The sequence below is a fragment of the Gopherus flavomarginatus genome, chromosome 12, assembly GCF_025201925.1.
Source record: "Gopherus flavomarginatus isolate rGopFla2 chromosome 12, rGopFla2.mat.asm, whole genome shotgun sequence".
In the NCBI taxonomy this organism is placed as follows: Eukaryota; Metazoa; Chordata; order Testudines; family Testudinidae; genus Gopherus; species Gopherus flavomarginatus.
Genome location: NC_066628.1, coordinates 44869751 through 44883783, shown reverse-complemented (window position 1 = coordinate 44883783; position 14033 = coordinate 44869751). Strand labels below are relative to the sequence as shown.

At 37.2% G+C, this 14033-nt stretch overlaps 1 protein-coding gene across 4 annotated transcripts in view; it reads right to left on the bottom strand.

The window, feature by feature from the left end:
- Positions 1-14033, bottom strand: part of HELZ (helicase with zinc finger) — a 136548-nt gene that overhangs the window by 103672 nt on the left and 18843 nt on the right. For 3 of the 4 annotated variants that reach the window (XM_050920637.1, XM_050920639.1, XM_050920638.1), the window contains exons 2-8: positions 13352-13579; positions 12404-12440; positions 9004-9128; positions 5778-5834; positions 4310-4361; positions 3740-3815; positions 306-504 (exon numbers count right to left, since the gene is read on the bottom strand). In XM_050920637.1, the coding sequence (XP_050776594.1) occupies positions 306-504; positions 3740-3815; positions 4310-4361; positions 5778-5834; positions 9004-9128; positions 12404-12440; positions 13352-13561 (756 nt within the window). In that variant the 5' untranslated portion in view covers positions 13562-13579. The remainder of the gene's footprint in view (positions 1-305; positions 505-3739; positions 3816-4309; positions 4362-5777; positions 5835-9003; positions 9129-12403; positions 12441-13351; positions 13580-14033) is intronic. The other variant, XM_050920640.1, reaches the window with a different exon arrangement.

Genomic DNA, 14033 nt, shown 5'->3' with positions numbered 1-14033 from the left:
AAAAGGAGTATTTGCCACTGAAAATTAATGCTTCAGTTTAAAAAGCACCACCATCCCCAGGGAGCAGGAACACCACCACATGACAACTTGCGATCAATCCACAAGTTGTAGTTCACAAACTCCTTACTGAATTCCTGAGGAGAACAACTGCATTTGTAGAAACTACTCTCAGTCTATGAAAGCTTTGTAAGTAGGAAAAGTTTCTTGGTAATGAATAATTTGTCCAGTTCTAGTGGTAAGGGCTAAAAATAGGCTCATCTGATACTTTTAAATATGAACACCGAGAAGGAGTTTGTTTTCCTTACCACTTTCTCAGGAGATAAAGAATTCATCCATTTCTCAATCAAGGTTTCCATATAACTACCCAAACATTGTTTGTTTTCCTTCTGTTGTTTTAATCTTATCAAGCGGGAAGCGTATCGTTTTTGCCATTCTGTTAGCTCTTCCTGGGAATGTGCTGAAGTACACTGTGCACCGTACCTGCAGATCCCCTGCTCTAAAAATCTACATAAAACATGAAAGACAATTATGTCTCAAACTTTTCAAAGTTCCAATTTAAAAACAAGCAAACAATAATTGAGATTTCACTTCAAGGTGTTTTCTTCTGGCTTTTGATTCTCTCACATAAAACATAATATTTCAGGGTCAGTCACTAGAAACTGGTTTAGCTACATATACATGTACGTACAGGATTGTTCTGCAGCAGCCTCTCTTGCAGTAATGCCCATAATGGTGTATGCAGAATTTTTCCAATTTAACCATAAAAGGCCATAGATCACTTTACTAAGAAACTTTTACATTCAAATAAATACGTGCTGAACACCTAACAATGTCAATGACAAACTTTTCCCTAGAGGTCATGTTATTACTTATCAGATAAGTGCTCTTTCAGCAGAAGTTTTCTGAAGCAACAGTGACACCATGTGGTTCTTTTAGTTAACTTCAGTACATATTGTGTAAATGTTTTATAGATAAGATTCAGAAAATCTCCCAAAGTACATACTGAACACCAACATCTTTGAAACAAGAGAGTCAGACCAAGTAGTGTATAATACTTTATTATATTTGTGGGGTTTTTTTAAATAGTGTAAAATAATGTTCCCATGTGATATCATTTTGCTTACGCTTTAAAATTAAGAAATCCCTTTAGTGTCATCTTATCGCCCACACACAATTTAAGAATTGCAGTTTTCTCAGAAAATGCTATGCAGCTGTAATTCTACACTTTGCATTCAAATAGCTATATTTGGAAAATATTTTGGTAGCTAGAACTTTAAACGTGTCAGCTGCTGCAGCTCTACCATTCTTTAAAGCTGTAAATACTTAAAAAATTAGACTAGATGGAGGGAGAATTGGAGGATAGAATTTAATTTTTAAATTATAACACTATTACGAAATCATCTGGTATACAGCATAAACAGCAGACAATCCTCACTTCTACATGAGGAACCTAAAATTGATTAATTATAACACCACATGTACCAAACAGCTGACGACAGCCAAGGATCCAAGCCATGATCTTGTAAATGTAGAAAATGCGTAACTATAACATTATGTTCATATATAAATTTACACTACAGAACGAATTTAGACATCTTCCCACATTGATGTGTTACTGAAAAAGAGGATGGATCAACTAGGTCAAGCCACAGTAAGTTACAAGTTAGATACTCAAATCATTGATAGATACAGCATATGATGATTAATGTTATGACCGTTTTGTAGTAAATATATTATGTAACAATGCAAATTAGATGGTAAATCTTGAGCTATGTAATTAAAAAAATCACAGAAAAAACTTGAAGCAAAGTGTCTGCTATACAAGCCACATTTACTTACAGTTTATTACTTGAATTAGCATACTCTTTTCCTTTAAGAAAAGTTTAGAAAGTTTAAAATGATGCCACTGTGTTGTGAAGGTTCAAAATGTAAATTTTGTATAAAAGAAAGTAAACATTTTAGATAGCATGTTAACAGAAGTGTTCTCATATTATTTACTTAAAATATTTTCACTGAAAACAATTCTTTGTTTGGATTTAAACACTCCCCTGCAATGTCTCTAACATCATTGTACCAGTGCTGAAATTCTAGAGTGAAACTGACTAGGATAAAGAAGTGAAACTGACTAGTCTATTTTCACAGACTAAACTAAATGAAGGGCAAACACAAAACAAATTTATAAAAATGTGAGTAAAAGAAATTGTTTAAATTTAGAACAATCTGTACTATTACTAGCAATACATGTAAGAGACTGTTTTGAATCTATAGTTTTATCAACATCCTTTAAGAAGAAATTTCAAATTAATTCCTGACCTAATTAAAAAAATACACCATAATATACACTGCTGGATATTTGGAATTTTTACTATTATTTAGAAAATGTTTTCCCTTTGTATCAGAAGTGTTCTTATTTTTGAGAAAATATTTCTAGAAACAAGTATTTGGGTTCTTCCTCATCAGCACTTAATAGGAAGACAAAGCACTTCAAATCATTCACCATTAACTAGTTTTGCAAGTTCTTTCATTTCTCAGTACTTCTAGCAACAATTACATTTATTTTACACATTCAGTTCCTTATTGAGTACGTTTTGCAATTCCTTCATTTCATTATCTAGCAGATGCCACATCTCTATTGCCATGTGCCAACCTCAAGACAACTGTGGTTTCAAAAATGAATATTCAGTGTTCTTACTGTCTCTTTATAAATAAATCTAACTCCCACAGCCAGAATTATAATAATCACATGGATTCACTAAGTTAATAGCTCCTGTAATACAGAAGTAATCAGTAGACATTAGATTATATCTTTAATTGAACAAAATTCAGAATTGGGATTAAAAATCTGGCTCAAAATGCCACTCTTTATAAAGGTACAATATTGAGAGTTAAAAACAGAGGGCTTGATTTTTCTAAAATGCTGCTGCTTCTTTCATATGGCAAAAAAAAAAACCAATCAGCAACATTCAAATAACCAAGCCCAGGAGCAAGATGACAAATTTCACACAGTGCTCCTGTTATGTAAATGACATCAAAAGGCTACCAAACATCAAATTGTCAAGCTCCTGGCATGATTACCAGCATGAAATTATAAAATGCTGAGCACCAACACCACCTGCTGACACCTGGGAATCGCAGGTGCTCAGCACCTCTGAAAAATCAGGTCCAAACCACCTAGATTTTCACAGGCTCAATCATACCAGCTGAAAAGCAGGTCAGATTGCTACACATCCTGGGAAATTAATTTCTGTATATGTGACACATGCAAGACAGAATCAAGTCACAGTGCAGGACTTCCCAGGTTACTATATCTTTTGGCGCTTTTACTAATGACAAAAACTACATATTCCATACACAGGCAGCATGGTCTAATGGACTGAGACAGAGAGACTAGGAGCTAAGAATGCCAATCTTAGCACAGGTTGTGTGATCTTGAGCAAGGCATTTAGTGTGTGTGTGCACGCGCGCGCACGCTTCTCCCTCTGCAAAATGGGACTAATCATACTTAAGGGTTGGTGTTATTGACTTCATTTTACAGACAGAGAAACTGATGTGCTGAGAAGTGAAGTGACTTACCCAGAGTCACACTGTGAATGGGTTCCCTGATCTAACAGGTAGGTTATATTCCTTGACCTCATAGTTTCTCCACTCATGAATTAAACAGTTATTGGCAAACAAAAGAAATGAAATTATCCCTTAAACAGAGGTGCTTCTCATCACCGATAAAACAGTATCACTTTACCTCTTACACAACGTGTACTCCTCACTACTTGTGACGCCCCTGGGTGGGGGGCGGAATTGCCAACCATCCTGAGATCCTGTAGAGTAATGGAGGATTCTGGTTATTGTTCCAGCTGCCAGTATTAGAATTATTGGTAGTAACTGCACAGGGTTATATGTTTCTGAACACCATCTCACAGCATATAAACAGACAAGCGGGTCTTCTGTTTCTCCATAGCAATATAATGAGCAATTAATTTCAATACCTGAGAAATTTATGTGGGACGAAAGTTGGAGTCATATAAAGCAAGTTACAGAAATTAATCTGTAGTATTCCCATAACAAATTGACCAATAAATGTGGCCTGGTGTCTCCAAACAAAACTGGAGAGGAGGCATGCCTCTCTCATTTCACTAACTCAAGCTAACTATTCCCCTTCATTGCTAGTGCCTTCCCTCCAACTAAACATCAGGGACAAATGATTGGGCTGTGCCTATACAAGACAATGGTGTTTCTTCAAATAGCTACGGTGGTTCCATCATCAATGCTTCACCATGCAACTCAAAGCATCTTTTAAGTACGTTCTACTTACCATCTTCCAAATCCTCCCCATGGTATCCTGAGGGTATTTTGCTAGCTGCTGCCTGCAATTACAAAAAAAAAAAAGATATGTTGGTTCACATATCAAGATTTTGACTGTAAGTTCCATTTTACTACTGTATTCATAAGAGATTGTATTTTATCGGTCAGTATAAAAAAAAAAATCTCAGCTAGTTCAAACAACATTCTGGTCACAAACCTGAGTCTCATGTTAACATGGCAGCAATCACAGTAACTGAACGGGGGAAATCTAATGTGAATATTAAAGCTACTGTACCACAGTGTACTTCTCTGATAAAGGAAAAAAATTGAATTGTACTATCTAAAAACTTTGGCCCCAGTTCACCACGACATCAAACCGTGGCCAATAGGAGCCAGTCACAGCTCAATGGATCCTCATCAATCCAGCCCCTGTGGAAGTAAGAACAGTAGGGAGCCTATTCTAACGTCTGTCACTGGTATAAGGCCCATAATGGCTCTTATGCCAGGGGAGCATGGTATGGTAGAGCTCTACTACGCCGTGTCCCTTCCCGGTCCCAACCACCCCTTGTACACCTGATATCCCTTTTTTCTATCTTTTACTGGGGTAGGAGAGGCAGCTGGTGCAGAAAGTTGCAGAGGCACACCTCTGCCAGCGGAGAGCTCTCTCTGGCTATTTTAAGATCAGTCTGAATCACTCACATGGCACAAAGTGGTCTTAGTGGAACGGAGTGTGTGTCTTTTTTTAAAAAGCTATTGTTTAAAAAAGAGGGACTATTATTTTTGTGAGTGAATCATACTGCTGTTAAAGACATAAGAATTTAACATTTGACATTGGCAAATGAAGTAGTGGGCTGGTCATTGAGCAGATTGTTCCAAAGCTGAAAGTAGATGCAACAGAAAGAGTCGAAGTGCAATCATTTTAATTTGCATCTGGAATAAAAGCACAGTCTTACAATGCACTGACACCTCTATTTGTTTTATATTTAGAGGAAATGACAAGCAATGATTTAAAGAATATGAACAAAGTCCATATAGGAAAACAGTAATTCGATCAATAAATATAATGTTTAGACTAACTCCTCCCTCTTACAGATGTTGATGGAACATCTAGAATTTGCTAGGCACTTTAAGTCTTACGTAATGTTTAGGACACGGCTAAGAGCTCTAGTGGATAATTTCCCCTGGAAAGAGGAATGACTTTCTGAGTCATAAGAAATAAATACAGTGTATGTGGATGCTCTCATTTTTCTCTGCTCAATACTGCAAGCCACGGTCAACTGCTTTTCAGCATTCTTCTTATTCTTTCAACAAAAACAAAAATCCAAGACTAGTGCGAGGCTGCTTCAAAGATGGTAAAGACTGGAAGGGCAGTGGAGGCTATGGTGCCCAATATACCTTGTTCACAGAGCACAGAACAAAACATCCTGCAGCCAACTGATCAGTTTTCACCTTCTTCCCAAGAACATGCTTACTCTTACCTCTGTTTCAGCAAGAAGCATTTTGAGTCTTGTCAAATCTTTAGTTACCATCCCGTTCTAGGGAAAGAGAAAAACGTTAGTGCATTCGGTACGTAAATCTTCTGCTATGGTAAAAACAGGCAGCAAAGAACATTTTTTTCTACCCAGTATTTTGGGAAAGGGGATGGGCAAGAGGGGAAGACAAATGAGCTGTTGAGTTTTATTACGTAACGGGAAATGACATACTGTGTACACTGAGCAAACATTATGCAACAAGGAAACTTGCCGTTGATAAAAGCTAATCTTACGCGACAGGTGTCAGGCAAAATGGGATACATGTGCACGACAACTTGGTAAATAAACTCTAGGAAATCTGGCTGTCACCCACATGAAGCATTAATAGCCTCAACATTCACAAGACAGTATCATTCAGAACAAATACACTAGAGGCACTGTGGCCCACCAGAAAGGGATTCAAGAGACCTAGATTCTATTCAGAGCATGGCTACTGGCCCGGTGGGTGGCGTTGGGCAAGGCATTTCACTTCTCTGTGCCTCAGCTTCCCCATCTGTAAAATGGGGATGATGATACTGACCTCCTTTGTAAAGGGCTTTGAGATCTATTGATGACAAGTTCTATATAAGAGCTAGGTATTATTGTTATTAGAATATTTACTCCAACTCAGAAGGAGTCAATATCAGAAATGTACACTGCTGTATCCATGATCTAGTCACTTCTTCTCAAGAAGCTATTTCGCAAATTGATTACTTTTACAGTCTAACTCTTTCCATTCTGGAGTCTCTTCCCTTTAACGCTTCTGTACCAGCTTTCACTACAATGTAAGGGTTAGCCTTCTAACTGAAAAATAACTTCACATTCAAGGGAATCCCAAGTAAAATGCTTTAAAATGAATTTATGTCAAGTAAAGTAATCTCATACACGTTGAGGGCACAATCCTGAACCCAGGAGTTCTGATTCAGGTCTGTGATTTCATTAACTGACCACTTGCTGCATTTATTAAGTGCCACTGAGTTTGTTAGGTAGCAGATGGTTATAATCCTCCTTTACATTCCACCTGTACTACAGAGCAGCAAAAAGAAACTCAAATATCTTTACTGCCAATCTGCACATGTGATAATCCTCATACACAAAGCTTTTATTTGAAATGCTATTCCATTTCTTTCCAAAAACAGAGTTCACAAATCCAACTTGTAGGGCTCATCTATAGAGCATCAAGAATTTAAGTTACTGAGAATCATTCCCTTATACTACTGTGGGGGAAGCTGGATGCATTCCAGCTTCTGCAAGTAAAAACACTCCAAACTTTATTCATTGAATTACTCCACACAGACACTGGGAGAAGTCAGTAAACCATTTGCTGGCTTTAATATTCCTACTGAAAACAACCATGAATTATGATCTTTGATCTGTCATGAAATCTTAAGTTTCAGTTTGGGTGTAGGGGCTTCACTTAGAAAGACCAAGCTGTGTGTCAACCCACTGTAGAATAACAGCCTGAAATGCATTGCCTAGGTAATGGAGAATTTGGCTATTTACATTATTTTTTCTGAAGGCAAACTCCTACTAAAAGACATGAAAATGTATGTCAATCCTTTTCATTCTTTTTGTTTATCTTCATAACCATATCAGATAAGCTTCAGATAAATAAAAGTAAATTATTATTCAGAGAGTGCATTATTTTAAAGAGAGAATATATCTCAGCAAATGTGTTTGCCATCAGAAGTGTATTACACCAACGTAATGTATTCTTCTGCCGTTACAATATTTATATCCAAATTTAGATTTCTTCAAAACTAACCAATCATCCAAATGCAGTAGGATACACAGGATGCATATTTGTTCCTTGCACAGCACCCCAATCTTAGATGCTATAAGGGGGTATAACAGGAAGAGGCATGTTTACAGTCAGTGTCGCACTGCATGTCAACCAATCCCAAGACTTGTTAAAGATGCCAGGATTCAACAATGGAAGCCCTCCAATCAAGGGACAGTAGCCCCAAAGGTTGACCAGTGCTACAGCGATCAACCGCAATAGGGAAAACAAGAGCCCCTTCCCAGATGAAAGTGAAAGGAGATTTGTACCACCACCACCACCACCACTTCTACCAAACATTTTAATCTTCAAGTAGGCTTTAGATTTTATACTCTTCAGACCAAAGGCCCAACAATTACTTGGCACAGCTCACACATTGTATAGCAACAAGTGGACTTATGGTATTTTATATATATTAGTATTAATGCTGCATGTTTAAGCTCTTAAATGATTCAACAATTATAGGAACACCCTTAAAATGATAAACTTGTTAAAATTAGAAATTTGCTTTCACAGAACGCTTTTTCTTCCCAAGGCCTGAGTTCAAGGAGCTTTTGAAGTCATTAACACATCTGAGAGCAGAGCAGAGCCTTCCTTACGCTATCTTTGATGTTAGTGTTACCATCAGCTTATACAGGTGAAAGCTGCAGCACAGATACTGAAACTGTGTGAAACTGAAACTGTGAGAAACTGAACACAGATAGTAAATCCTGTGAAGGCTGATGTACATCCTTAACTTTACACGTGACTAGAGTCAGGGAGACTACTCATGCGCATGACGTAAAGCACCTCTGTAAGTGCTCTGCTGGATCAGGGCCTAAAAGAGGAAACTTGAACTCGGGTCCCAGCAGGTGAGTCAAACTATCTGATTTTAGAATGAAGTATTTAGATTATTTTCTATCTCCAACAGCTGTGAAGTTTACTTAAAAACAATTTGGGTCATCTTTAAAAAATATAATCACATCAATGTGCTCTCTGCTATAAAAGCTGAACTTAGTCAACTGAAGCACACACAAAAAGGTCTCAGGTAGATGGTTAAAATACAGACAAAAAGGATGGAAATGTATGTGCTGCTCTATTAAATGGCACATGTATAAAAATTACAATACATTCCATGGGGATTAGATGCAGACCACTAACCTGAACATTCTACAGATTTATAACAAAAGTAGAAAAAAAATCCGCAAAAAAGCGCACTGGCTCAGAAACATTGATAAAGCAACAACTGGGGCTCTTGCTTACATATAAGCATCTGAATATTTTAATATATATTTATCCTTGGATTTTCCATATGAATTATTTTATCATCATCAACTGGTCAAGGAGACAGTCTGAGGTTTGCTACTAAATGACTAAAAAAATCCAAAAGTAAGTTAGTTTTCCAGTTATGTAAATTAAATCACATCCACTTACCAATGATTCGCCCAGCAGTGATTTGGAAAGAACATTAGATACAATCTGCAGCTTCCCTTTAAGATGCATGTAGCAAAGCACTGCACGGAAAGAGCCATCTCCCTTGGCCAGTCCCTCTCCCAGCACTGCAACACAAAGCACCAACTTTTAGCCGCACCACAAGACAGTACAAGCTTAACTAAATCCAACTCAGTTTTCCCTTCACCTTTAAAACTAAAATGTCATCTGAGACCTAGGTTCACACCTTCCCTTCCTGAATTGGCAAGGCTTGGACCAGCTTTGCCCTCATACCTACTGTCATTTAGCAGTGACATCTCCCACCAACTAAGAAATTATGTAGATGAGCTCAAAGGAGATGCAGTCCCATCATCCTTTAGCCAACAGGGTGATGACAGCATCCTTGAAGTTAGGGGACAGTTACTTCAGCTCTTTGACAAGGATACAGAGGATCTCCCTCATTCCTGCAAGCGTCAAAACTGCAACAAACCACATTTTGGTGATAAAAATATGTTCATGAGGATCCATTCATGCTAGCAAAAAGTATACTTTGTAGTTTGCAAATTTACCAAACCTCTTCATTGGTCAGTCGCTCTAAAGAAATTAATATTCTTACTACTTTAAAACAAAATAGTCCAGGTGACTTGGTATTCACTCATGCTGCAATAGGAATGATTGTTTTAATCCTGATATTTAAAAACTTCATGTATCAGTAAACTTTGTACCAGTAAACTCTGGGATCAGATAGCTAGCCAAACAGATACTTTCCTTGACATTTGCAATAGCAAAAAGATTTATTTCATGATACAGAAATGCTCCAGTCCAGTAGTAATAACACTTAATTATATGTGTTACCTGGCCAGAAAGAAAATATCGTTTTTAAGAGACTGAAATATTAAGTAAAATTATGCATGCAAATTGTAATAATATAGGAAGCCTGTTTGTTAAAGTTACAGTCAAAAATATACATTGTTGTTATTGCAGACGACATCACCACTTCTGTTTCTACTGCCAATCACCAGGTATGCAATTCTTATGTGTGTGTAGCTCCCACTAACGCTAATGGGAAGTTTACAGGCACAGGGACTGCAGCATTAGATTCTCAAAAACACATCAATTCTCCCACTTAATAGGTGTGCATGTCGTTATGGGAAATTATGTGAACACATCAACGAAATAATAGTCCCAAAAGAACATCTATATAAAAAATGACAGGACATATTTTCAACTATATAATGGCAACCAAACCCTGATTTTAAGATGCCTAAAACATGACTCTCTGAATTCAAACCACACTGCGGCTGCTGACAACAATTTCAGAAGAGACTTATTCCCAAATCAGAAGGAAAAACAAAGCTCCAGAAACTCAGTTTTAAGATGTATGACAGTTAATAATTAGGATAACATACCTCAAACTTTAGATACTCAGTTAAAGATATTTTATATATTTAATTGAATGGAGTTATTTAGCTAAAGCATTCTGTTGCAGTAGGCCAGCACATTGTAACTTTTCATTTTTAACAAAATTCTTTGAATATTTATGGAATAATTTAAGAGATTCACCATTATACTAAGCCCTAGTGCTTCTACCAGTAAATACAACTGTTTGTAGAGAATACATACTTGTAGCGTACATGTTAGAGCATGCATTTAATTCCTTTTAAATCAAAATGAAGTCATTGGTGTCTGCAATATGTCAAGTCTTGTAAAAAGTCCTAACTGCAGATTGAATAAAGCTTTTTCTGTCAAAAAGGTTTGTGCATGCTTCAATGGATACCGTTATGGCAGACAAGCCTAAAACTTGATACACACATGGCATTTTTATTCTAAAATGTCCTTTCAATAGTAATAAAAAACTTAGACCCACCAAGACAACCTCTGCAGTGGTTTTGAATGCTAGCTGCTGGGAGAAGATCAATTAAAAGTACAGAGTAGAGGAAGACAATCAAACCTGCTTATATATATTATAAAAATCGTCCTGGTATTAAAATTGTTCTAAAATTATATATTTTAAACCTGAAGAGAAAAAAGGATTTGTATGTATAATATGCTAGACCAGACTTTTGGCTAGAACAGCCCTGTAAGTGTGTCTGATTTTAAAGACTTATCATGGCCAGAACACTGTTTAATTTTTTTTCCCTACCATGCATTTCAAAAGAGATCTGTTTAAATTAAAAATACGTGTTAATCTGCACTACAATTGGCATATTTTTTCAGCAATTACCATATTGTATATGCCCAATAAGGAAAAATATTCTTAACTGTATAGCTCCTTTGAAATATTCAGGTATCTGCTATACATGCTGAGAAGAAACAAAGATAGTCTCCCAGTGTAAGTCACAAAGCTGTCTCAAGGATAAATCCTACTCTTACTGCAATCAATGGCAAATCTTCCATTTGACTTCAATAGGACCCAGACTTGGCCCTCAGAATATTAGCCAATGAAAATACAATTAATTTAACGGCATTCTCTCTTCTCCCTCCTCTCGCCATTATTCATCCTTCCATGCATATCTTCTTGGCTCTTTATTCATTGTCAGGAAGGACAACTGAGCTGGCCAGTTCAGAACAATGCATCTCTGGCTCTAGCAGCAGATACAATAGGTGGATTTTAAATATAGCACTGTTTAAAGGACAGCATTGCATGTGATGAATACATAGAAAATATTCAGAAGGGATAAACTCTCAATCATCTCATCAAGTGAATACATCTATAGTACAAGTAATCACACAGTCCCCATTTAACAATTGCTTTCAAACTGAATCAGGGTTTGGGGAAATCTTTGTATTACAATTCAAGATTAGTTAAAGAGTCAGGGCACCAAAAGATGGGACCTTCCCACAGTATAATTTATTTCCCAAGTCTATGTTAATAAAGCCTGACTCCATGCCCAGTGAAATAAATGAAAAGAATCTGATAGTCTTGGGTGCTGGATCAGGTCCATAATAAAAGAACAGAACTTTAGCACGGATGGTTAATTCCTCTATAAGACTCCAGTGCAATAACGCACTAGAATACATATTTAACTTTAAGTATGGGCTTTATTACACGTACTTAAGGACTCTGCTGAATAGGGATGAATTTAAGCATGTTCTTAAAGTCAAGCACATGCTTTGCTGAATCATGGCCTAAATGCCTCTGGGAAGGCAGGCAAAATTGCCAGCTTCTTCTTGGCCATCAAAGGGATTCGTGATCCACTGGTCAGCTGCCACCCTCCACAGCAGAGGTGGCTGTATTTCAGTGGGGTTGTACTTACATTATAAACCAGAACAATAATTTAGGTAGGACAATTTTATGACATTAAAAAAGCAAAAATTTTGATATTTGTTTTGGAACGTTCTGTAATCCAGAGAACTGATTACATGTAGTTAGAAATCACAATAGATAAATAAACCAGCATACCATGCCTACAGTCTTCATCTGCTTGTCCATAGTTTTTCTGGAAGAAGAAAAAAGAAAAGGTTTAAAAACAATATTATTCCAATCAGGATAAACGACTTCCTGCTCCAATCAATAACTCCCTTTGAAACGTCAAATAACCCATTTTCTCTTACACATTCTATTTTTCAAGGTAGAAAATGTGATATAGTTGAAGGTAGATTAGTTCAAATTGAACTTCAGACATGGGTCTAATACATTCACCTTTAGAATGCTGTCTTTTTCTAGGACTCTAACCAAATGGGTGTTTTAAGAGAAGAGGCGTCTGTGTGTTTGTGTGAAGCCACAACATCCGGAGGGAAACAGAAAACTATCATTTCCCATGTTTGCTTAAAATTCAGACTGTTACCTGTGCATTGTACAGTTTACTTAATCTTGCACTATTATGGTGCTGTCAGAACCTGCAGGGTCTATATGGTACTTGAAAAATCACAGTTTGTACATGTTCGGTAGAGACTTGCTAGAGTTTTGCAGCTAAATTCCCTGAAGATCCCATTCAGATAGGCAACCTTAATTCTGGCACTTCCTAACTTTTGAGTGCTTGACTTTGTAACCTTATTAATAAACTTTTAGCATAGTTTTTATGTTAATTCAATATATATAATGTAATGCATTATTAGTGAATATTTCTGTTGCTGGAATAAGCTTCACCAAAGATAAAATATGTTTCTTTAGTCAATCATTTATTCAGATCCAAACTACACTTGGGTCCCAATCCTGCAAGCTACTATACACAGGTAAACAGACCCCTGCAAAACTGAATCCTTACATCTACTTTTGCAAGGAGGGGTTTTATGTCCAAGCAACATGACAATGATAATAAGGTTCTGATTTCTAATTAAACATTGAAAGATAAAAGGCACTTGATTCTTCTTCCCAGGTCACCTGATACTATTAAAGAGTCACACTCACAAGTTGTAAAAAAGAAGCAATTCTATAGAGAAGACTCTCAATTTTTATGCGGTCGATTTCAGCCTGGCATGCCTCCGGGAAGTGAGCTGGGGGGTACTGGCTGAGGGAAAGGAGTGCCTCCGTGCAGTGCTTCACAGCCACTTCATAATCCTGCTGTTTAAGTGATTCACATGCTTGTTCACAAGACTTCTCTGGTCTTCTGTCTGCCATGACTCAGGGACAGAAATCCTAAAGAGGGGGCAAGGGGATGATAAATGTTGGTTAGCTTTATACTGGTGATCAGATTTTGGCAAGCCTCCTTCTGTTCTCACTTTCAAGGCACCATAATCTCACCCCATCTACCCAGCTCCACTCATGTTTCCTACCTCATCCCCTCAACTTTTCCTAATCCTTTCTTCATACTGCTTCTTTCATTCACCTCCCCTCTTGATCTTAGTTTTAGCCAGGATTCATCAGAGTACATAAGCACATGCTGAACTTTAAGCCAGTCAGTAATCCCATTGGTTTCAAGTTAGGCACATGCATAAGTACCTTACTGAATGACTACCCACCCAATGCTCTGTGCCTTCATTAATGACACCCCCTATCCTTCGAGAATAACCTACTTCCTAGTCACCAAGTGTCTTTTCTCTCAACCTTCAATCCTCTCCTCCAAGCCACCCCTCTCTCCAGGAGCACTTCT